Source organism: Cercospora beticola, chromosome 3 (assembly GCF_033473495.1).
Source record: "Cercospora beticola chromosome 3, complete sequence".
Classification (NCBI taxonomy): Eukaryota; Fungi; Ascomycota; class Dothideomycetes; order Mycosphaerellales; family Mycosphaerellaceae; genus Cercospora; species Cercospora beticola.
The window spans coordinates 1,886,144-1,908,429 of record NC_088937.1 but is presented as its reverse complement, the minus strand read 5'-3'; the positions used below and the strand labels follow the sequence as shown (position 1 = coordinate 1,908,429).

Sequence of the window (22,286 nt, the reverse complement as noted above, 5' to 3'; positions counted from 1 at the left end):
ATATACCCTGCCATCTGCTCCCTGTATGCAGGTGACAATATTTGACTACCTATGCTGGTCTCTGCGTTGCTGGGCTCGTGAGACGGTGAAGGGTTTGTGCAGGTTGACGTATTAACAAAGGCCATAAATTGCGGCTAACGCCAATCTTCTTGCCTCCCCACTTTACACTATTCAACCAAACCTTGCCGCATAGAGCCACCTCTTCGAGTGGGGTTGCATCTCCATAAAAATGAGGCTCATTACGACACTCATCACGCTCAGCGTCATTGACTCTGCTTGGCCATTCATCGTGCCGCAAAACTACTATCTTGCAACGCCACAACTGCGAGACACAGAGTTTAGCCACTATGGTGCAAAAGTTCTACACGATAAACGCCAACCTCTCGACGCAGATTCAGACGCCTACCAGGCCAATTGCTTGGGATGCAAACTTGGTATCATAAGACAGTGCAACCCCTTCGTCTGCCCTCCATCTGGATCTGGGGGAAGGAAGCCAAATCCGCCACCAAGTCCAAACCCGCCACGAAGAAAGAAGCAGTTGATCCCGCAATTCCAACACGAACTTCAGTTCAGGGTTGATGTAGGTTTTGAAGGCTTTCGTAGTGTTTACCATACCTCCGATGCCTGGATCGCGGCCGCCCAGACACATGTTAACCGGGGCTTCGATATCTCGCTCGATTTATCCGAAAACATTGATCCTCATGGCGTGTATGCTATCACGGATATATGTATCCAGGTCTCAGGAAATGGCGGCAGATATTTGTATCCTGTTCCCCGACCGGCGACCCCGCGGTATAGAGGCGACGATGGTAGGACGATGTGGGTTAGGGGACGGGCGTTCGCTCAGGGCACTTTGTTCAGAATTGACACGGCGTTAATAACAGAAATCATTAGGGAAAATGGAGGAAGCACTGGCGTAACTTGGACTATCAAGTACAACTTACAACAAGAGCTTAAGCGGGCTTAGAGGAGGAAATTCTTGCATTGGATCACGGTCAGTCTTTCCTACACTCGCATCAGGTCCGGTCCCTCCTTGCTTTGTAGGCCTTTGCTAGCTTTCTCAGCTCTTCTAAACGCTGGGCCTTTGGAGCTCCCACCTGTTCTGCCACATCTTCCTTCTTCATTGGTGTCGCATCTTCCAGATCAAAATCGGCATCATACCCAGGGAACCGAGGTAGCGCTGAGCCCAAGGAACCCAGCAACCCAACCTCATAGAAGATAGGAGTAACACTGAGCTTCGGCAGAGAAGCCAATGTTTTCAAATAGCCAAGGCCCGTGTCCCCTTCGAGCGTCTCTGGCGGCAAAGCATGAGAGCCTTCTTGATCAGTTGGCGGGCTGAAACGAGATGTCTTGAAGTACTTCGAGATCGCCATGGCAGTACCAGTTAAGCTTGGGCTTACGAGCCAGCCATGTTGAGCTCCGACTTCGCCTTGCACTCGCTTCACGATGATGCTCTGGATCGCCAAGGCCGCTGCATAGCCCGTTGTGTAGTCGTTGATTACCATGCCTGGTGGCCACTGAGGTTGGCCGTCGCCTACACCCTGTCCCATGAGGGTCATCATTCCGCTGGACGAGGAACCTTGCATGTCGAACCCAGGCTTGGAGTTCCATGGTCCACTGGTGCCGTAGCATGTTACTCGGCATATGATCAGGCTATGATTGATATGGTGCAGGTCTGAATTGCTGAAGCCGAACTTTGCGATAGCATCAGGTCTGTAGCTGTCGATCCACACGTGGGCGTCTTTGACCAGCGTCCGTAATCTTGCACGATCGGCTTCTTTGTGTAGACTGAGGCGAGTCGTTGATAACCCGAGGCTTGCGTAGGAATACACAAATAGATGTTCAAATCCATGTGTGAACATTACCTGCAGAGCCGATGCTCCATGCTCTGCCAGCGTGCGACCTGCTGAAGGCCCAGCGATGGCGTGCGTGAGGCACAGAACTCGGAGGCCCGAGAGAGGTCGAGCTGGATGACACGGGAGCGGAAGGGGGAGAGAATCATTCTCTGCAGGGACGGAAGGCACTTCTTCAACTGGTACCCACGGCTTCTTGCCAAGTTCTACTCCCTGTGGATGACGTTTCCAAGACTCTTCGGTTTGGCAGATGGCCATGGGCAACCCAGCCGCTGCGGCTGCTTCTTCCAGATCTGGTGAGGTTAGAAAACTGTGCATTAGCGAGTGTCTCACCAGGTGACGGCCACACGATCTTATCAGGCTTACCAGTTGCATTCCAGGATTTGACAGCTTCTGCGACGGCGCTCTGCGCGACGGAACAACCCAGAAATGCGCTCCACTGATAGACGAGGTCCACATACACGGCACTGAGCACTGCATACTTGTGATCTTCGGTTTCGTAGATGTTCTTCAAGAAAGGATTCCCAAAGACAACGTCCAGAGGAACCTCCTGGCGGTTGAGGGACGGTGTCATCCCGATGTCTGGATCGATGTAATTATGGCCTCTCCTCAAATCGATTCCTACTCGTTGGGCGGCACCGCCACGAGCCTGGAAGATCGCTGCTGCGATAATGGCATTGGCGCAAGCCGGTATTGCGCCAACGAGAGATAAATTGAGCTTCTCCGAGTTTGTCTCTTCAGGAGATGGAATAGGGTAGGGAAAATCAATGGCAAAATTTTGGACATGGCTTGGGAGTTTGATGTCGAAGTCGTTAAGGACATCTTGAAGAGTCTGTTCGGCGATCTGCCGGGAGGTTAAGAATTCGGTCGGCATGTTGAGTCTGACGATGCCAAAGTCAGGTTGGGCGAGCACCTACAAGCCAGATGAAGCAACTCCTGATATACAGGGACAGAAGAGGTATATCATCGGCCACATCGAATCTGCTCTCAGCTGCAGCCATATCCGATATCGGTCTGAAAGAGTGAGTATCCTCAGAAGCACACAGACGTATGTGCAGACGGATTGTCAAGTTCCCGGTGGTATGTCTTTCTGCATCGGAAGTCAATTGTCCTCCATGGACTTGCCGTTACTTCGTTACGAGTAACTGCCATCATTATGCATTTTCCCGTGAACGACGATCACGAACCTCATGGTGTCTCATCGGCTACCTTGCGGGCTGCTTGTAGTCATTGCATCGACACGAGTCTCGAAGGACAACCAGGTCTATTCAACCGCTATCGAATCATCCGTGCCTCTGACCATCTCTGCTTCCGCGGGAGCTGTATTGCTAATGCTTGTGAACCATCGGCAGTGCAGGAGGCAGTGAGATGACTTACGCTGCTGGATTGGTGTGGTCGCTCACGGCATGCTACCACATGCCGCACGCCACGGCTATTTGTGGTATGCGATGGCATACAGCCAGAATTAATTCCTTTCGTTCTCACTTCGCAAGGACCGACACGGAAACAGGCGGAAAGTTGCGTCAAATATGAAGCCATGCTGTGCAAAGAGCATTACGACATCAGCTTTCGAGTGGCACGTATCGGCGGACGATGTCCACACAAAAGGGATGATGTGATGCCGCCCGTGGACAGCTATCTTGGCCCTGGTGTTACGCGCTGCGATTTAACGTGACGGTAAATACTCGCAGCGAGGTTCCGCAATCGAGTGGGATGATGAACTGCCAGAAAATGAAAGGGGAAAGTGATGGCCTTGCAAAACAGCTTCGCCAGCGAGGCATCCACGATGCAACGTAGTTAGATCCGCCAACCCCTAACAAGGAGACAGCTTGCACGGATTTGCGCGAACATATCGCCGAATGTTTTCGAGAACGAGCGATGCTGTGCGATCCTCAGCTTCGCAGGATGGCGCCACAGTAAGGCGGGGCCAAGATCGGCCGATGCCCACCACATATGGTCTTCAGCTTCAAGAGTTTCAAAATATCGCCTTTGAAAGTCGAGCATGGCTTCTTCTTCTGGCCTCAAACAATTTGCAAAGTCCGCGTGGTTCAGATTTTCCCTCGCCTCAGGCTCAAATAAAAACGCTGACGCCAGACAAATTGACGAAGTCCAAAAGCCTTCCGAGCGCTCTACATCTCTTGCCGCTTTTCGACAACAATGCGGGCGATGCCTCTGGTCTGGAAAGCTCGACCAACTCCTCAATGCACACGACGGCGACTGCCAGTATAAGCTCATAAGCGCGCGAAAGTGGCGACCGGACAAAGTGTATGCCTGCTTCTGCTGTTCGCTCTTGTCTGGCTTCCTCGCAAGTCAAGGATTGCTGGGTCTAGCAGACGTGCAAGTGATGCGCAGCAATGGTGGCTTGTATCTGAAAAGAAAGCGCAAGCCGCTCTCAACGATGATGATGATCTATACATCATCTTCCAGAGATGGTCTTCGATTGGACGCTCAAGTGCCGTGTCTACCGCATTGCCCGATGATCTCCAGCAATACGTCTTCGGATCAAGCTCTGTCTTGGGTTCAGGAACAGATCAACGCTTGCACACACTCACATGCACAATGCCAGAGGAAGCAGGGCGAATTCCTCCCTACCAGGCTTCTTAGCGTTCGGCCAAATCCGGGCAGTCAGGACATTCGGTTGATTGAAAGCAAAAATCTGCCATCCTCCGCAAGGTACATCGCTCTCAGCCATTGTTGGGGAAAGATTCACATGCAGTGCTTGACGAAGAAGGAGAATTTGTTGCAGCAGCTGGAGTGTGTTCCGTGGAGCAGTCTGACGCGCACCTTTCAAGACGCAGTCGACTTCACCAGACGGCTCGGCATTGACTATATCTGGATTGATAGCATGTGCATTGTCCAGAATGACACAGAGGACTGGCTCCGTGAAGCGTCGATGATGTTCTCTGTCTATGGCAATGCTCATGTCACCCTAGTCGGGGTACATGCTGGCGATGGGTCCGTGGGACTCTACTCCAGTACCGCAGCCCAGAGGGCGTCCCCAAAAACCGTTGCGTTCAATGGTCATGATTATCAACTCTACACCCGGGAGGCGACCACTCCGTTCCATGATTGGCGACAGATTTCATCTGAAGCACCTTTGTTCGGACGAGCATGGTGTTTTCAGGAGCTGATCATCTCTTCCCGGGTCGTCTTTTTCACGAAGCAGGAGCTTCTGTGGGAATGCTGGAGCAACGCCTCTTGCGAGTGCACTTGTCCCGCATCCAACTCAACGCAAGACATTGATAATCTGAAGGTCCAGCACTTCGCTGCATTGGCCGATGCGCAGTATGACGACCTCCGAGAGCGGGTCATAGACAAAACTAATGCAACATCCTTTCGCTTGAGTTCCGTCCCGAGCGCAGCAGCGAGGGGACTCGCGGACGAGCAGCTGCGACGCGAGTATCGCGTGCATCAGTGGCACAGCGTCGTCGAGCAATACTCGGAGCTTAGACTGACCAAGTACACAGACCGGCTCCCAGCGTTCGGCGGAGTTGCGCAACATTACCACGAGGCTGGTATCAGACCAGGAGAGAAGTATCTCGCAGGGTTGTGGTCCGGCTCAATCATCGATGATCTGGTGTGGTGGGCTATGGAGTTCGGCCGCAAGCGACTTGGTGCTGGTGTGGCGCCCAGCTGGTCTTGGGCCTCAGTAACTGGTGCTGTACAGTACAAGCAGGTGAAGGTGGCTCTCGCCAAGGTACTCTCGGCGGAATGCGAATACGGGAATACCGGTCCTTTTAGTGTAGTATCTGGCGGTATGTTAGGCGTCGAGGGCCCGACTCTGAGATTGACACTCCTGCAAAAAGAGAGAACACGCGATTGGAGTCTAGATGACCCGGAGTATGGCGAGCTCACAGGGCTTTCGACATTTTTGTTAGATGACGAGGCTGATTCAGCTTGTTGGAACCGCAGGACCATTGACGCGGTAGCATTTGCTGAAGCTTGGGACGGGCAGACTATATACATATTGTTAGCTGCAAAGGATCACAAGGTCGACGTGTACACACGAGTTGGGATATTGTTCCAGGATGACACAGACGACAGGATAAGGACCTGGCGGGAAAAGCTGCCAAGGAGATCTTTCAGAGTTGTCTAGATAGTGAGTGGTGAATACCGACCGCGCAAAAGAAACCGACCGTGCGGTATCGGCTATGAATCTCTATCGTGACTTTCGTATCACGTTCAGCAAGTGGATGGAGCTGTCAGTACCTCCAGCACAAGGCCTGCGATTGGATGGACCAGTGAACCGGCAGGAGCTTCAAAAAGGAAAGCAATGGTTTTGGGAAACAGCGCTGCCAGCCAAACGTCAACTATGCAGAGTAGCTTAATTCGCCAAACCCTCACGTTTGTTATAGCGTAAGAAGCCATGGTCCAGCGTCCATTGGTCGGACAGATGCCGCCAGCTTACAGTCCACGCTCTGAGGGCAAAACAACTCGCAGGGCATAAATTTAGTCCTACTGAATCAGACGCGAGTGATGTGATATTCCATTGTCTTGAGGGTATAGCACAAAGAGCGTGCTCGCCGTAACAAATTGAGACGAGACTGATCAACGAGATCGCCGAGCCATTTTCGTCGTTGACGGTCAAGAGGCAGTGTACTCCGTCGGTATGCTGACAATGTTGCAGAGCCCACTTGCAACCAGCTCTGGCTGGAATCTCTAAGTCCCTAGACTCCCGAATGAACGCGATGCTATACCAGGTAAGATGCTGCCGTCGACGACAACTCACATCTGCTTCAGTCGGACAATGGCATATCACATTCAACGATGGTGCCGGCGACTCAGTCTTGATCACTCCCGTGGAGATCCGAGCATTCGACCTTTTCAGTACAGAGCTGTTGGCTGCACAGCTGGAAGGGATGACCTTGCTGAATAGGAGCATGTTCAGTGGTGCCTAGCAGTGACTAAAGCTAGTAGGACTAATGACTGTAGTGACTAAAGTCCATAGCATTCAGGCCATCTGGGGCCAAATTCGTCTTGACCCTCGTCTCGAGAGGGGAGAGTGGACCATGGACTGCCTAGTAACTCCTTATGCATTTAACCAAAGATGCAACTGCTTAGCCGCTTGAGTATAGAGCACCGTCGAAGGACATCTGTGATTCAGACACCATACGAAGAAGTTGGTCACAGCAGCACTGCAAACGGGACAGTTGGCAGTTCTTTGGACAAACTTGGTGAGAGCGCTGGAGTCAGACCTTGTGCAGCACGATTGCTTATCGTGATGCACGTCGACGCAAGGACTGCGTTGCCCACTGCCTTGCTATCCTGATAACTATTTCAAGCGCATCTCCACGCTGACAGGGAAACGTTTTTCTATCCTCAGCGTTGTATGAGCACGCGAAGCTAATTTGGCCGTCAACCAAGCTTTTACAAGATTAGTGCATTGACGAACAGAGGATGCACCATGGGCGTTGTTGAGCATCATCCACGAATAGACAAGTAGGAAGCCTGCTACGAAGACCGTTGTCTAAATCCTGCTGCTCATGATGAACCTAGACCTGGTAATGAGGCGTTCGTTGCGGGCTGTTGCGGCATGCATCGTGCAAGGCATTTCCCGACGATTTTCTCGAACATATGGACACACAATGCATCAATGGAGACAGACAGGGAACTTGGGTCGCTCGGATTGACATGAAAGTGGCTCGCGGAGGACCAAACACAGACTCGGTCACCAAAGCATGCATCACTTCAAGGAGCACCAACAAGACCCGCAGTTGGACGACAAAGTCTTTCGATCCGGGCTAGAAGATTGGATGTTGGGTTTTATACTTTTCCAAGAATACTGCTGGACACAACTGTGGGGATAGAAGATTGGGAGCATATATAAGAGCCTTGACCGTTAGGGTAGATAATGTTGTCAACATCGTTCAATCCCTCAGTCCAGGAAAAGTTCGTACACCATTGCAAAGCCATGCACACTCTTGTCCTCCTTACCACTGCACTCGCGACGCTCACCTGGGCTAGAGACCCAGTTGAATTGAAGCCATTCGACTTCGACCCAGACTATGAGCTCGACAATAGTGACTGTAAAGCTTCGGAGGACCTGAAGTCTTACGTAGGTGCCACCTTGCTGACGATGCTGTTCACGCATTGACTACATGGCCACAGTGTCCAAAGGATTCAACATTTTGCGTCAGCAATGCCCACTACGGTGTGCTCTGTGAAGATGACGAAGGGAACTACTATGAACCTCCCAACGATGGACCTGATTATCATGCATGCGACTTGGAAGAAGCTGAAGGAAAAAAAAATATCGTAAGCTTCACATCTGTTCTCACAGACCTCCCAAAGCACATGGCCTCGCACTGATTAGAACGCTGCTGCCATGTAGTGTAAAGAAGACGATGGCGGACCACAGTGCTGTGTTGTCGATTATGGTCCGGAGTACGTTTCAAGTCCGCTTTGCTGTACGCCAGGAACACTCTCTTGCTGTACATAGATCGCATGCTCTGCAATTAGTTCCTGGGAACCTCAAATGGTGGATGCATATGTACTACCACCACAGTGTTCTGCTTGGCACCAGGTGGCGTGGGTTGATCGGCTTGGAGCGTTCTTGCAAGCTTTGACCCGCTACGTGATGTTCGTTGGATGTATGTAGCTTGGGAATTGATGGACAAATTATGGACAAATTAGTAATGATCTGTCGTTCGCGGAACGATCATATGCTGTCCCAATTTACAGTCCATGCTTTGGAGGCCAAAGATTCCGCACGATGATGTTTACTAACAACAACAGATCGATTGGGAACCGCCGGACTGGTGTCGCCAGGGCCTTGACAACTTCTTCATGTCGGTAAGCATGGCGCTTGGAGGGCATGCTGCAAATCCTACGGTGTGTCGAAGACTCACGTCGGGGTCTCCCAACAGCTGTAGCAAAAATTCATCAATAAACAGGAGCAGTATCTTCTTCAATTGCCCGTATGGTACGGTCCATCATTCATCATCTATCTTTGGAGCAAAAATATCCCAGCTCCAACGCCAAAAAGAAATTCAATTGCATCGTCCGTGAATCGCTGGTGATCTGTTAGTATTGAATCCTTGTTTGAACGGTTATGAGGCAGCTGCTTACAACACGGGGCCCGTCGACGCGGCATCTAATTCAAGTGAATTGAATGGCAACGACGGATTTTACCACTAAACCAACGATGCTTCGATGAAAGTGTGATGTTGTTACGCAAATATGAAGCACAAATTTTGAGGAGCCCGCCAAGCGAATTTGACCCAATCAAACCACTTCAATGCGTACCGGGGAGAGGTCCGTCGGCCTGCATTGGCGATGACGGATTTTCCGCGAAAAACCATCCGTCGTTGCCATTCAAAATCTCCAATTTTTGTCACCACTCGATATTGCATTCCCCAACGCAGACTCAGGGCAGTCATTGCCCATTGCGAGGAACCATGGTGATCTGGAACAGCTACTGCGAAATGAAACATGTCTCCGACTACAATTCAGATGGCGGGTTGAATCTTTCACACCCTGCTACCATCATCTACCTCGACTGCACTTCTCCGCACACAACGGTCTAACAGTATTTCTAGAACTGTTGCGGTCATTGGCCTTCAAAAAGCTACGCAAACATGCCGTCCAAGTCATCTTCCCTTCCTGCCTGCCCCATCGAATGGTTCAAATTTCCACACTTTTCGGATGTTGATTTTCCCGACAAGTATTCGGATTATCTCCCACAGCTACCAGGCCCAGGCCGCTTTTTAGAGACCTTTCTACTTACTGCAAATATCACAACTGATCTCTCCAGGCCCTGGCATACCCAGCTTGGGCGGCAGATGGTCCGAAAGCACTCGTGACGAACAGCGAGAGCTTGATTCTCAGTAGATGGACCGCTCCTTTTGAGCGATGACGACGGATCAATGAGTACGGCTGGTACAGAGTTTGTCGCATATTAACATGAGATCGCGATATATGCACGTTCAGCTCAATGCCTCCATCTTGTCTAAGCTGATACCCAAAGCAAACACCGGAAAGCACAATTGCTTCGAAGGGATGGAGCCTTATCAACCCACGGCATGAGCTGCGGTCCAGCAGCGTAGCGTTTGCAAATGTCTGCGGCTCACTGTTGTTGCGTCAAAGTAACCGCGACGCATCGACTCTCTGCTCTTTCGCCTTGGGAGGCGCAACGCCTCTGAGACACGACTACATGCACCTTCTGTCGACAACTCTGTGCAGAAGCCGAGCAACAAACTAATCAGTCCCTTCGGCAGGCCAATCATAATCGGCCCAAGGTCTCCCATTCACCTCCTTTGCATACTCGGAAACGGTCTTCCACTTCCACAGAGATTGTCCAGGATTGACGAGCTCATTATCGTTGCCCAAACCAGATTCCGTATGATTGATCTTGCCCTCTCCCATCAAGAACCGCAGGTACTTCATTGGATCTGGCACATTCTCAGCAATTGCTCGACGCTTGTACTCGTTGAGCTCAATCTCCTTGACGGCAATCGGAGAAGACCCAGCATCCTCAAGAACCTTCGCAATCTGCCTCATACTCAACGCATCGCCGCTGATGCGCAGATGCGGGGGTACCTCATCGTATGGCATTCTAGCAAGCTGAGCCACGACCTTGCCGACATCGGCCTTCGTAGCGAAAGATATTGGTGAGTCTGCAGAGCCAACACTGTGGAAGATACCACGCTTGACGTCCATTCCAAACCAAGGTCCAAGACTATCTTCAAGGAATAGCCCATCATAGATCCGACACACTTTCGTCTTCTGGAGGCGAGCTCTCACCAATGCGTCATGATGCTTCTTATGATCCCACTCAGGCTGCGAGAAATCATGGACTGTATGGTCGACTCCAAACTCTGAGGGGATGTACAGCTTGACACTGGACTGTGCAATTGCATCGACCAGAGTGTCCTTGAAGCTGTGTCCTGTTGGACCGACCGTGCTAATCAACACATCCACTCCTTGGAGCGCATCCGCCAATTCATCGTTGGAGAAGCGCCGTGTTTCAGCGCCGTCCGGAGTAGCTGCGACTTGCGAGTCGCCTCGGTCCCGTGTCAGAAGGAGAACGTTTCCATAGCTCTGGCGAAAAGTGGACGATAAGAGGGACCCCGCGACTTCCTTCCCGAGGTGTCCGCTTGCGCCAACAATTGCTATGGTACGCGATACAGACATGCTTTGAGACCTTGTGCAGAACAATCTTAACGAAATATGTTACAATATGCTCAGTATGGCCAGAGTGCGATGTTCATGGGACAATGGTAGTCATATGAGCCAACGATCGCTGACAAAGCTATTTGTAAGGAATGGAATTGCCCCGCGCGAGTTTCTGAGAGCTATGGTCCGACAGAACGGTTTCCGCCCAGAGTCTTATGTCCACTCGTGGTGTTCGAAATCAGCGCATTGTAGGTGGCAGTACGTCGAAGTAACGACAGCATATTCATTCCTCCGGCTGCTTGCCAGCTTGTGAGCATCCGTACATCAAGGGTTGAGACAAGGTCCAACACAGCCTCTAGCTCCAGTCACACATTGACAAGCATCTGGATAAAGTGGATGTGTGTGTTGGTAACCAAAGTATGGTACTCCTCCCGGGCCCAGCTAGACTTGTATTCAGCGGAGCACCATTTGCAACTTTGATACTATTGTGCATACCTCCGGATTTTCGTTGGTCGTGCAGCAAGTGCAAAGTATCGGGCAAGCAGCTTGGGCACCGAGTGCGACGAGGAACCAGAGAAGAGTCGTGAGAAGTAGCGATCTGGTGGTAAAAGTCTGCATATTTGCTCGTATGCTTGTAACAAGAAGCTCTAGAATTGATCGTAAGCAGAAATCGATATTTGAATTATTATGTCGCCTTACTTAGTGAACTTCGTTGCAGTACGGCTCGGCGTAAAGCAGATCAATGTGCTGCAAGATCGAAAAGAGACGTCCAATGTGTGGTGTCGAGTTTTGTTGCGAGCATCACGGTCTGGATCTCGTATGCTAGGGGAAACACTGAGACCTGCGTGCTAACTATGTGTATCAATAAGCGCTAGCATGGTCAGTGCTAGTGTGAAATATTGCACATTTACGGACTTCCTCAAGACCGTGTCTGCCAATTTTCAGTGTTTTGCCGCCCTTGAGATTCCACACTGGTCAAAGGCGCATTTACTGTTCTGTTGGCATTTGGCGATCAGATGATAGCGAGAAATTGTCGAGATACTATGTTGGAGGGTCGCCCAGCTTGATCCTGATTAGTGAACAAACGTGCTAGATGACCGGGTGTTTGTCGCCCGGGACACAATAGCGCGCGTTCAGCGGTCACTAAATGCTCACCGACATTGAGGCTCTGGAGATCACTTGGGGCTTTGCAGTCCCTCTGCTCAGCGTGACTGCAGCTGCAATGAGCCACTCGACGGAGCCTGCCGTTATATGGATCCTCTCAACCTGGTCGAAGAAGAAGGTACTCTTTCGGCAGCCTGTAGAGTGTCAACAATTCGCTTGCAATCTGCCTATACAACCTTGTAATGCCTGACAATATATACGAACGTCATGCTCCATCGATACCCCAGTCTCAGTGCCCGTTGACACCATTGCTTTCGTGAACGCCGTTCACTCCATTCGTCGCTGCCGTGCCATTCTCCGAGCAACAACCATTGGTCCGCACAGGTAAAGTCTCCTCATACGCTGTACTCTTATAGAATGACTGTGTCGATGGCGGAACATCGTTGGTTGGGTTAAATAGGCAGAAGTTGTAGGGCTTGAGGTGAACTTGGGCGATCTCCGCGGGCATGATAGGGAAGTCCTCGACTGTAACACACGTCAACGTTAGTAAACTGACTTCATGTTACCATACGCGACTTGTTTTCTTACCTCGAGGGTTATGCGTGAAGCCGAATGTATGCCAGATGACAATGTCCTTATTTTTGACGGGCGCAGGATCCTTGATCCAGGATTTGATACCGGTGCCACCCAGAGACTGGTTCGTGTAGTCTCCAGCTGGAAAGAGCTGTCGGTCTTTGTATTCTGTCACCCAAATTGGTGACTCGCAGAAATCTGAACGCTTCCAGTGCCATGAGCCAGGCTGTGCCAATAACATCTGTGATCTGATTGGAACCAGCTTGTATCCGATGGGCGTGAGTGACACGGGGTTCGTCTTGTTCTCATTCGGGATCTTGAAAACTCGACCTTTGTACAGATCGTCTGGTACTGCACTTGCTCGAACGATTTGAGTCTCCTCCGTCACGTAGCCAGTACCTAGCGGGTTGAGCTTCTCATCCCATGACATTGGCACTGCATCAGTGTATGCGAAGGTGTTTTCGTGACCTCCGACTGCCGGGTCGATTCGAATGTTGAACAAATGCTGATGGTAGGGAGCCATCACGCCATCAGCGACAAGCGTTCCCCATGGTACTTTGGCATATTTCTCTGCAGGCTGTGTCGACAAGATGCCGGTGGCTCGCGTCTCGAAGGTGATCTCGCCGGATTGATCCAAGATCCAAGCGAAGATATACTCGTAGTTGGCCACAGTGAGTATTGTCTGCAGGACCAGCTGTCTTTTCCTCACAACGGCTGCGTTGCCTGTTCGGTGATTGGTGTGCTTCCATTGTATGCCATTATCCACCTCGTGAACACAAATGGCGTTTGGTCGAGGAGCTAGAGAGCCGTCCACAGCAACGACGTGTCCGGAGAAGTACTTGATTGTACCAAGGCAATCACAGCCAAGTTGAAGATTGTTTGCAGTCACACCAGCGCCAACGTTGCCAAGGTCAAAAGCACCCTTTCGGTAGATTGGGTTACGTGGGTCGCCGTAGGGTACGAACATCTCCGCGAGCGAAAGTCGGTAGAAGGCACTCTTGTTGTCGAACCAGAGATTATGAAGCGTTAGACCTGGTCCCACGTTAGCAATACTCTAGCAAGTCGCTCAGGTTGTCTTGCCTTCGCGCCAGTTAAAGCCAACTCGGAAGCGCCACTTCTCCCACTCAATCATATGTCCAGTCACTTTGAAACTAGCTCCCTCTGGCTGCACCACTTGATACGGCTTCATTGTCGTCCGCGGCGGAGTCTTCTGTAGGCGATGAAGATACTCTGGCTCCTCTGGAGCTGTCTTGCGTTGTATGACGTGCTCGCCTGTGGTGACGGTCTCATCAGAACCGACCGGAATGCGAACAATTTTCTTGACGTCCATCTTCACCAGGTCTACGACCACCATGAAGTCAAGTGGGAAGGCGTAATGGTTCGAGTCAAGGTCATTGTTGGCTGGATTCTTCATGTACATGAAAACCTGAATGTGGTCAGTCTTGCCATTGAAGGCCCGTTGTTATCCCTGTTACCTGAGTATGACGCTCCTGTGTCTCCTCTCCATCGACACTATAGTCCCAGGGATCGAGAACAACATTCTGGGGGTCAATCTGAAGTCGCTGGAATTCCTTTTGCACTCTGGGGGCAGCCATAAATGTATCGGCAGCCATAACTGTATCGGCAGCCTCTCTGAGCTCCGTCCTGTCGACTGGGGCGTGGAAGTCGCGTGGCAGCTCCACTTGGTGCACGATCTTCCCGTTTGTGACATCGACGATGGCCTCAAACAAGCGTGGTGTACGTTTGATGTACCACATGAGGAACACACGCCGTGGCAGCTCGGGCAGTGGCTTGCCATTGTGTTCTGCATCCAGATAGGCCACGAGATCGCTCTTGATGGGTTCCTCCAGGCCTCCGGCTTTGAAATGCAGCTGAACATCTCCAAAGCTTTTCTTGACCAGAGCCGTTGCAAATGAGATCTCGTCTGCCGTAGCAGGGTCCAGCGGGTGGAGATCGGACATCTTGAATGCGGATATTTGCGATTTGGCCGGCGACGAGATGATAAGGAGAGTATGCTCGGTACTCAGCGTGTGTCTGTCGCATTGTTGCTTCTGCTCCGTTGCATATATACCGGCACAAGAACCGAGTCAGAAGCAGGATGGGCATGTTGATGTTCACCAATGTTCTCCATCTGGGCGTCTGGAGCATTCACTCGGCCCCATGCTTCTCCACACGTCCATTGCGCGCTCTGGGCCTCGTCTTTCGACACTGCAGAACAAGCGCGCCGAGATAAGTACCGCACGTGGCGAAGGGCATGTGCAGTGTGTTGTTGTGACACGGCTCTGCTGCGATAGCGGAGCGGCCAATGGACTTTTGGGCCGAGTCACGCTAGGCGAGCGGGCCGCAACCCGGGAGCCCAGACTTCCACTTGGGCGCTTGATCCACCCGATTCTACGGGGAACACTCCACCATCCTCCCCAATCGGACACACATACCACAGCACAATGCGCTCGAACATGCTCGCGACCCCTGCGCCAGCGAGCACTCATCATGGCGGCAGAGGTTGCACGACATCTGCCCGGAAGATCGAGCAAAGACTGCCGCAAGCGCTGGTTCCACTCGTTGGATTCGACTCTGCGCAAAGGTCGTTGGACGCCGGCGGAAGACCAGACACTGTTAGAGGCGTACTCACAGCTTGGACCGGTTTGGCATCTGATCGCTCATCGAATACCTGGCCGGAAGGACGATCAGTGCTCGAAGCGTTACGCAGAGATCCTTGATCCCTCTGCCAAAGATCGTTTGCAGCCTTGGACTCCAGAAGAGGACACACATCTTGTGACAGAAGTGGCCAAGATTGGTCACCGATGGACTGCCATATCGGAGGGACTGCCAGGTCGGCCACCGCTGACATGTCGAAACCGCTGGCGAGCACTTCAGAACAGGCGTCGAGGTGGTCAATCTCCAGGAGTGTTCTCGCCAGCAGCTTTCATGCATACGCTAGACTCGTCTCCGTGCTCAGCACAATCATCAGGTTATGCTTCTACACCCGCAACGCCCGCCAATCAAGAACTATGCTCTTCGGTCCCACATTCTTCAACCAATAATGATCCATTTGCTCTCACCTTGGACACCGAATGGACGCCTGACATGCTGCGGGAGCCCAGCCCTGGAATGACCACTGAGCCATCTGAAAGTACGACTTTTACATCTGTGCAAACAGAACCCACGTCAGTGTCAACACCAAACAAAATCGTCTACGAAGTCCATCATTACCATCATGTGGTACATCATTACCAAAACCATGCAGCTGGTAGCTGAAAATTATCAGCCCTTCGAGCCAGCCACGACTCGTTGATACCCACAAACGTTGTGCTACTATCAGCACAGGAGCTTTTGGCTCAGTTGCAATACGAGCTGTCTTCTTGGACTCGGTCACTTTGGAGGTGCTTGAGAACAGCTAACGTGCACTCATTGGATTTGTCGAATGAAAAGCACAATGCCGTGTGGTGATCACAATCTTCATCGCCCGTAGAGGTGCACCTGCACTTGATGGCTCAGGATCAACCACAGCCAACACAGCGCCACCCAGCTGCCCTGCCAACCAGATGGCCATTCCTCCTGACACGAGATTGTCTCCAAATCGGCGAACACGCCCTGTGCTATCGAGTCCATCATGCTAAGACTCAAAGCTTCACTACAAGCTTCGCGCCTGAGACTTTCTTTGCGCGGATCATGTCGAGTCCCTCTTGTATTCCCCGGAAGCCACCCTCTACCAACCTGACTGGAGGTGTTTTGAGCGTCTTAGCAAGCTCTGGTAGGCTTGCGTAGAATTTGACCAGCGCGTCACGCTCTCTGGTGGCAGCAGGAAACTTGGGTCCGATGGGAGGTAACCAAGCAAAGGCTTTGCCGAGTAGCTGGAAAGACATGATGAATGTTGTCTCGACACCAGGAACGCGGGTCTTGCTGTCCAGCAACTTCACCACTTTGCCGCCATTGTCCTGCATCACTTGGGCGCAGAATTCGGTCGACTCGCCCTCTGAGAAGCAGTCGACCGCTCGGGTAATGTCCGGATGTGCTTTCGCGATATCTTGGGCGGCAGTTGGCGCGTGGTAATCGAATACATGATCCGCTCCATATTTCTTGACCAGTTCGAAAGAATGCGGCGATGCCGTAGTCACAACAGTGCAGCCTGCCTTTTTTGCCAATTGGATGGCAAAGATACCAACACTGCTCGATCCTGCGTAGATGAAAATTGGCGAGCCAGGAGATTTAGCACTTTCGTCGGGCCAGGGCACGTCAAGGTGCAGATGCAACGCTTGCATCGCAGTTGCCACTGCCAAACCAAAACTCGCACCTTCCTCATCTTTCACTTCGTCAGGTAATTTCCACACCAGATCCCGTTCGACTTTGACATATTCGGCGAATGCGCCACGCTCTTCGTCGATACTACCCTGCACAAATCCCGCCACACGATCACCAATATTCCATGAGCCGCGCGCATCTTCTCCGACTTCCTCGATTGTTCCACCGAAGTCACATCCAGCCACATTTCCAGCCGGGGCAAGCACATCCACGAATTTCGTGTCAATGGGATTGAGCGCAGTTGCACCAACTTTCACCAGAATTTCGTTCTTGTTGATCACTGGCCTGGGAACCTCCACCTCTTTGAGGCCATTGCCCATCGACCTTTTGGTGAGCAGGTTGGCTGATCTTATGAGTAATCCATTGTCCGTGACGAGGGCTTTCATTGTGAGAGACTTTCTTAGCGTGCAGATCCTGTATGGCGGCAGTGTACTAGTGTACTGTGCTAGGAGCGACACGGCCGTAGAAAGCACCTTCTTACTTATGGCTTTGACGATTAGTGATCTGTAGGGAATCATTGGCCTCGGAAACGCCAAGCGCGCCATCCATACAGTCCCGACGGCGCAACAGTTGATCCGGCAACTTTATTTGATCTGCAATGATGGATTCAACAACACAACCGATGACAAAGCGGAGGTGGAAAGTCATGGGACGGATCCGCCTGTTTCAACAAGAATCTGTCAAGGTTGATATGTGTTGTGCCATAGAGCAGCCTAGCCGGCAAGGCAATGATTGACGTGATTTTGGTTGAAAGCTGATTAAAAAGCTGATTAGTATCGCCGAGGCTCATTCGCTGGCCACTCATACAACAGATCGTTCTACAAGTTGCAAGGCTGAGCAGTAATGATAAGGGCCGCTGACACGGCTCTGAGCAGCCTGACAAGTGCAGACATTCCCGGTTCATCCCAATCGACTATAACTGCCGCGGGAAACCTCCAGCCCTCCTGCCGCTTTTGCTCAAGCCACGTCGGTCCACCACAGCACTTGCCCAATTATCAGCAATGTCTTCCAACAAACGCTCAGTACTGGTCACGGGGTAATTCGGAACCGATTTCATATGTCGCATCAAAGCTGCAAGACTGACGATGTGTAGATGCTCCAAAAACAGCGCTGGCCATGCCCTTGCACTTGAATTCGCATCACGAGGGTTGCGAGTGTTTGCTACTGCCCGCTCTCTCTCGTCACTAGAAGGGCTCCAAGGACATGGCATCGAAACCCTCACACTGGACGTCAGCAAGTCTGAGAGCATAGAGGCATTGAAAAAGGAAATCGCCACTCGGACCGGAGGTAAACTGGACATTCTATTCAACAATGCAGGCTCATGTAAGCATGCCACTGTAACCACCAAATCTAACAACGCGGCGCTGACGTTCATCCAGTGTACGAAGCACCCGCTGTCGAGCAAGATCCTAGCCGAGTTCGACAAATGTTTGAATCCAACGTCTTCGGCGTCATGGAGATGATTTCAACCTTCACACCCCTCCTCTTGGCAGCCAAGGCTGGATCTTCTCTTCCCCCAACCATCGTCAACACCGCATCAATCGTTGCAGTCCTTCCATATATGTTCGCATCCGCCTACGCCGCAAGCAAAGCCGCGATAGCAGCATACTCAAATACACTGCGACTTGAAGTGGCACCCCTCGGCATCAAAGTCGTCACTTTGTACATGGGTGTAGTATCGACAAACCTCTTCAGCGCCGATGGGGTACAATTTGGTCCTGACAGCTGGTACGTCGAAGTCGAGACAGGAGTGAAGAAAAGAAATCAAGACAGTACAGCCACTGGCATGAAGATCGATCAGTTCGCAAAGGCAGTCGTGGGCGAAATCGTCTCTAATCCTGGTCTTGGGAAAGGCGAATGGATCTGGAAAGGGGCAAAGGCTAATCTTGTTTGGTTTTTGAATACCTTCGGTCCGAGGAAAGTCTTCGATGGGACGATGGAGGGCGATGTTGGGTTTACTCGGGAGGTCAAAGAAGCTGTTGCTAAACGAGGGGAAGCAAGTTTGTCAAAACAGGGTTGAAGATGAGATGGAGCTCTGCCTGCTGATGAGACTACCTCATTGTGGGACACGCTGATCACCAGTCCGGCCATGATAATGCGGTAATAATAGAGTCTGAGCCCGGATCTTTACATGGAAGGGAACAGAGTGCTCGCTACAATCGATTTCAGCATGACTTCACTGCAGCTAGACATTCTCAAAGATTGTTGATTGTTCATCTTGGGTTTCATGGCAGCATCCGGATTAGTTTTGTGTGGGCGCCCTCTGCATCCGCTTCTCACACACTTCAATCGTACCCGATTACCCTCTTCCAAGCTATCGGAAGGCAAGTTGATGGGTGACTCTACATGCCCATCTTCCGGGTAATAAGATCTCGCCCACAGCACATGGCCCATTTTTCACCAAAAATCAGGTGGCTCGCGATGTGGCGAATGTACCGTTGACAATGGGTGTCCCTTGAGTTCGCTCTACCCGAAAGGCTGACTGTACCCATATGCACGGCACGCTCCGATGTCCTGTTACCGCTCTCCATCTACCTTCAAGTCAGGCGCGTACCTTCGCTCGCTCGTGTGTTCTTGCCTCTGGTGGTTTGGTGCCTCAGGTTCTGGCTACTCTCGCGAAGCGCGGACAGTAAATTACTTCCTAAAACAAGAAAACCTTCTAGACGCGGCAGATACGGAGGTCTGACCTGGGAGGTAGCTCTCCATGGCGCTGCGAAAGTGCCTGGCGCGCTTCTTCAAACGGCCTCTTCCAGTGCTCTATCATCAACCCTAGGCTCAGCCATCGGCAAAAGTATTCAGACTCGACCCGTCCGAACCCATCGAAGAGGAACGCGGCCCATACTACCACCCAGATCGCTTTCACCCAACTCGACTTTATGATATCTTGAACAAGCAATACCAAATCGTAGCCAAGGCGGGATATGGCTCGGGCTCAACTGTTTGGCTTGCTAGAGATCTTTGCAGGTTGTCTGCCTATCTCGCGACACGTTCATCGCCGCTAATTGCGCATCAGATATCGATGGACTGAAGAGAAGTTCGTAGCTATCAAGATAGCTGCGAGTCGGCAGGCTTCGCATGATGGCGGCGCAACAAGTGAGCTCGACATCCTTGGCCGCATTTCCGATAACAACATTGGGCATTTGGGCAGGCACTTTGTCAGGAAGTTGATCGATGCCTTCCCTTTGCGCCATGGCCGAGATCAACACACGTGCATGGTCTTTGATCTTTTGCGCGAGCCGTTGTCTCTGTACTGCCAAAGACTTTCTGGTCATGTTGTGTCCCCCGATCATCTCAAGCTTCTCCTCCAGCCGATACTAGAAGCGCTCGACTACCTTCACTCGGACTGCCAAGTGGTACACACGGGTATTCCCGCTCCATTGCCACCTCAGTAAACACCAAGCGTCTGACCTTAACATAGATCTCAAATAGATCTCAAACCAAACAACATTATGGTAATGTTGGAAGACCCACGACTGGTCCAAGAAACTACCAGGCACGAGTACAATCACCCTCTGCCGCAAAAACATCTGGAAGATGGTCGGGTCATTTACTTATCATGCAACAACTTTGGACCTCTGCAGCGCGCGACTGGAATTCCCTGCATTACAGACTTCGATCGTGCCGTTTGGGGCAAGGCAAAACACACTGGATCCGTCCAGACAGACGTCTATCGAGTCCCAGAGACTATCCTTGATTCAGGCTACTCATATTCTGCTGACATCTGGAACCTTGGAGTAATGGTACGATGCTCCTCCTTTACTGCTGCGAAGATTCTGCGCTGACCACATGGTCTTCAAGCTCTGGGATCTACTCGAGGGCAATGACCTCTTCCCAGTTGTGGCTCGTGACACCGATGCCTATGATGAGAGCAGCCATCTCGCACATATCACCGCGCTTTTAGGACCAAAACCAGACCACTTCCCCCTTGGTCGAAGAACAGCATTATTCTATGATGCCGATGGCACGTAATTCAGGCTTGAGTACATTTTATACTTCACTAACCCATCGGTACAGGTTGCTTCAAGCACCAGCCGTTAGTGCCCAGCAACTTCGCCTTCGAGACATCGATCTCATGCATGCAAGGTGAGGACAAGAAGATGTTCATCGATTTCGTGAAACGCATGATCAAATGGCTTCCCGAGGAGAGAAGCCCTGCCAGAGAGCTGCTGCAAGATCCATGGCTCCATCCCAAATTGTTCAATAGGAGTACTGGTTCTACGTGATCAAAGATCGTCAGCGGAAGTAGTGGTGTCTCAGATAACTTTTCTGCGACACAAATTCGCTCAAGGCCCGGCCAGCCAGCTCAGAACTTCTGGGAATTGGGAGATTAAAGAAGCCTTGCGCGATTGCTTGGTGATAGCCTTGATACATCGTCTCGCTGAAGGCTCATCGAGTTCCAGGTTGCCGTCAGCTCTTAAAAATGGGAGACACCTGCATTTTGCTTTCCCGTATTGAGTCGACTCTCCCAGGCGCGAGCCATGGCATTGGCCTTCTCTTGGGTCAGTCGTTGCAAGCCGATCTGGAGTATGTACTCAAATCTGAAGAGTTTGTAGGTCTTTGTACAAGCTTGACACGGAACCGTTGGCGGCAACACGAAACACAACCAGACGGCGTAGCCATTGTTAGCGTTCTCGAGGTCGATGCGAATGCCTATTGACAGAGTCACATGGTCAGTGACAGTGCTCCAGAAATCAAGCATCTCCTGGACGACGCAAGGCCCTCGGTAACCACACATTCAAGAGTACTCAAACGCACGCAGGGTGCACATGAAGACGTAGTCAGGATCTCGCATGAGGGCAGCATAGCAGGAAAAGCTTGGAGGATTATCATCCTGGATGCCCATTGAGTTCCAGATGCCAGCAGCGTCTTCCAGACACTCTTCCCACTCTTTGTGGAACGATAGATGTGGTGGTGGGATGCTCTCAATGTCCATCTCGGAAGAGAATTTGGGTAGCTCTTTGAAGCGCTGCTCTGAGAAGGCAAGCCGATCTTGTTCTGACATTTTGAGCACCCTCTTGTCGTTCATCTGCCGTAATGTCTCAGATAGCTCGCTGCCAGGCCACTGCACCTTTTCACTATGCTAAGAAGCACAGAATGCCTTATGCTACTGGAGACGAGGCTGGTGTGTCGCAATCACTGGCCGTACCTCAGACATCCCCTCAAGGTGCATTATTAACCAGTGGCCAGTCTCGTGGGCTCCGAAGCATCTGATCTTTCAGAGAAAGGCGTACCTCCTGGCAAATGATATATGGTGGTGACTGAAGACAACACACTTACGACCACGCGGTAACAAGCTCTCTACACATTGTAGATTCGGTCTCGAATGTGCAGGATTTGGTG

General features: G+C 51.4%; 11 protein-coding genes across 11 annotated transcripts; 6 read left to right on the top strand and 5 right to left on the bottom strand.

Moving 5' to 3' along the window:
- Window positions 1-229: 229 nt before the first annotated feature.
- On the top strand, window positions 230-967 carry RHO25_004707 (uncharacterized protein; the record flags this gene model as incomplete). Its single annotated transcript, XM_065602581.1, has 1 exon — window positions 230-967. The coding sequence occupies one exon, from the start codon at window positions 230-232 to the stop codon at window positions 965-967; it is 738 nt and encodes a 245-aa protein (XP_065458653.1).
- Window positions 968-1,016: 49 nt separating this feature from the next.
- RHO25_004706 (uncharacterized protein) lies at window positions 1,017-2,727 on the bottom strand (the record flags this gene model as incomplete). The annotated part of the gene is made up of 2 exons (XM_023595627.1): window positions 1,017-2,146; window positions 2,220-2,727. The coding sequence occupies 2 exons, from the start codon at window positions 2,725-2,727 to the stop codon at window positions 1,017-1,019; spliced, it is 1,638 nt and encodes a 545-aa protein (XP_023457121.1).
- Window positions 2,728-4,698: 1,971 nt separating this feature from the next.
- Window positions 4,699-5,949, top strand: RHO25_004705 (uncharacterized protein; the record flags this gene model as incomplete). Its single annotated transcript, XM_023595626.2, has 1 exon — window positions 4,699-5,949. One exon carries the CDS (start codon window positions 4,699-4,701, stop codon window positions 5,947-5,949), a length of 1,251 nt encoding a protein of 416 aa, XP_023457122.2.
- Window positions 5,950-7,764: 1,815 nt separating this feature from the next.
- RHO25_004704 (uncharacterized protein) lies at window positions 7,765-8,162 on the top strand (the record flags this gene model as incomplete). The annotated part of the gene is made up of 2 exons (XM_023595625.1): window positions 7,765-7,908; window positions 7,962-8,162. 2 exons carry the CDS (start codon window positions 7,765-7,767, stop codon window positions 8,160-8,162), a joined length of 345 nt encoding a protein of 114 aa, XP_023457123.1.
- A 1,887-nt stretch (window positions 8,163-10,049) lies between these two features.
- RHO25_004703 (uncharacterized protein) lies at window positions 10,050-10,985 on the bottom strand (the record flags this gene model as incomplete). The annotated part of the gene is made up of 1 exon (XM_023595624.1): window positions 10,050-10,985. One exon carries the CDS (start codon window positions 10,983-10,985, stop codon window positions 10,050-10,052), a length of 936 nt encoding a protein of 311 aa, XP_023457124.1.
- A 1,375-nt stretch (window positions 10,986-12,360) lies between these two features.
- On the bottom strand, window positions 12,361-14,605 carry RHO25_004702 (uncharacterized protein; the record flags this gene model as incomplete). The annotated part of the gene is made up of 4 exons (XM_023595623.1): window positions 12,361-12,596; window positions 12,660-13,698; window positions 13,747-14,070; window positions 14,120-14,605. 4 exons carry the CDS (start codon window positions 14,603-14,605, stop codon window positions 12,361-12,363), a joined length of 2,085 nt encoding a protein of 694 aa, XP_023457961.1.
- Window positions 14,606-15,134: 529 nt separating this feature from the next.
- RHO25_004701 (uncharacterized protein) lies at window positions 15,135-15,902 on the top strand (the record flags this gene model as incomplete). Its single annotated transcript, XM_023595622.1, has 1 exon — window positions 15,135-15,902. The coding sequence occupies one exon, from the start codon at window positions 15,135-15,137 to the stop codon at window positions 15,900-15,902; it is 768 nt and encodes a 255-aa protein (XP_023457960.1).
- Window positions 15,903-16,267: 365 nt separating this feature from the next.
- On the bottom strand, window positions 16,268-17,332 carry RHO25_004700 (uncharacterized protein; the record flags this gene model as incomplete). Its single annotated transcript, XM_023595621.2, has 1 exon — window positions 16,268-17,332. The coding sequence occupies one exon, from the start codon at window positions 17,330-17,332 to the stop codon at window positions 16,268-16,270; it is 1,065 nt and encodes a 354-aa protein (XP_023457955.1).
- A 615-nt stretch (window positions 17,333-17,947) lies between these two features.
- On the top strand, window positions 17,948-18,966 carry RHO25_004699 (uncharacterized protein; the record flags this gene model as incomplete). The annotated part of the gene is made up of 3 exons (XM_023595620.1): window positions 17,948-17,982; window positions 18,040-18,269; window positions 18,326-18,966. The coding sequence occupies 3 exons, from the start codon at window positions 17,948-17,950 to the stop codon at window positions 18,964-18,966; spliced, it is 906 nt and encodes a 301-aa protein (XP_023457954.1).
- A 1,766-nt stretch (window positions 18,967-20,732) lies between these two features.
- On the top strand, window positions 20,733-21,169 carry RHO25_004698 (uncharacterized protein; the record flags this gene model as incomplete). The annotated part of the gene is made up of 2 exons (XM_065602580.1): window positions 20,733-20,907; window positions 20,961-21,169. 2 exons carry the CDS (start codon window positions 20,733-20,735, stop codon window positions 21,167-21,169), a joined length of 384 nt encoding a protein of 127 aa, XP_065458652.1.
- A 191-nt stretch (window positions 21,170-21,360) lies between these two features.
- On the bottom strand, window positions 21,361-21,972 carry RHO25_004697 (uncharacterized protein; the record flags this gene model as incomplete). The annotated part of the gene is made up of 2 exons (XM_023595619.2): window positions 21,361-21,596; window positions 21,702-21,972. 2 exons carry the CDS (start codon window positions 21,970-21,972, stop codon window positions 21,361-21,363), a joined length of 507 nt encoding a protein of 168 aa, XP_023457953.1.
- Between the last annotated feature and the right edge of the window lie 314 nt (window positions 21,973-22,286).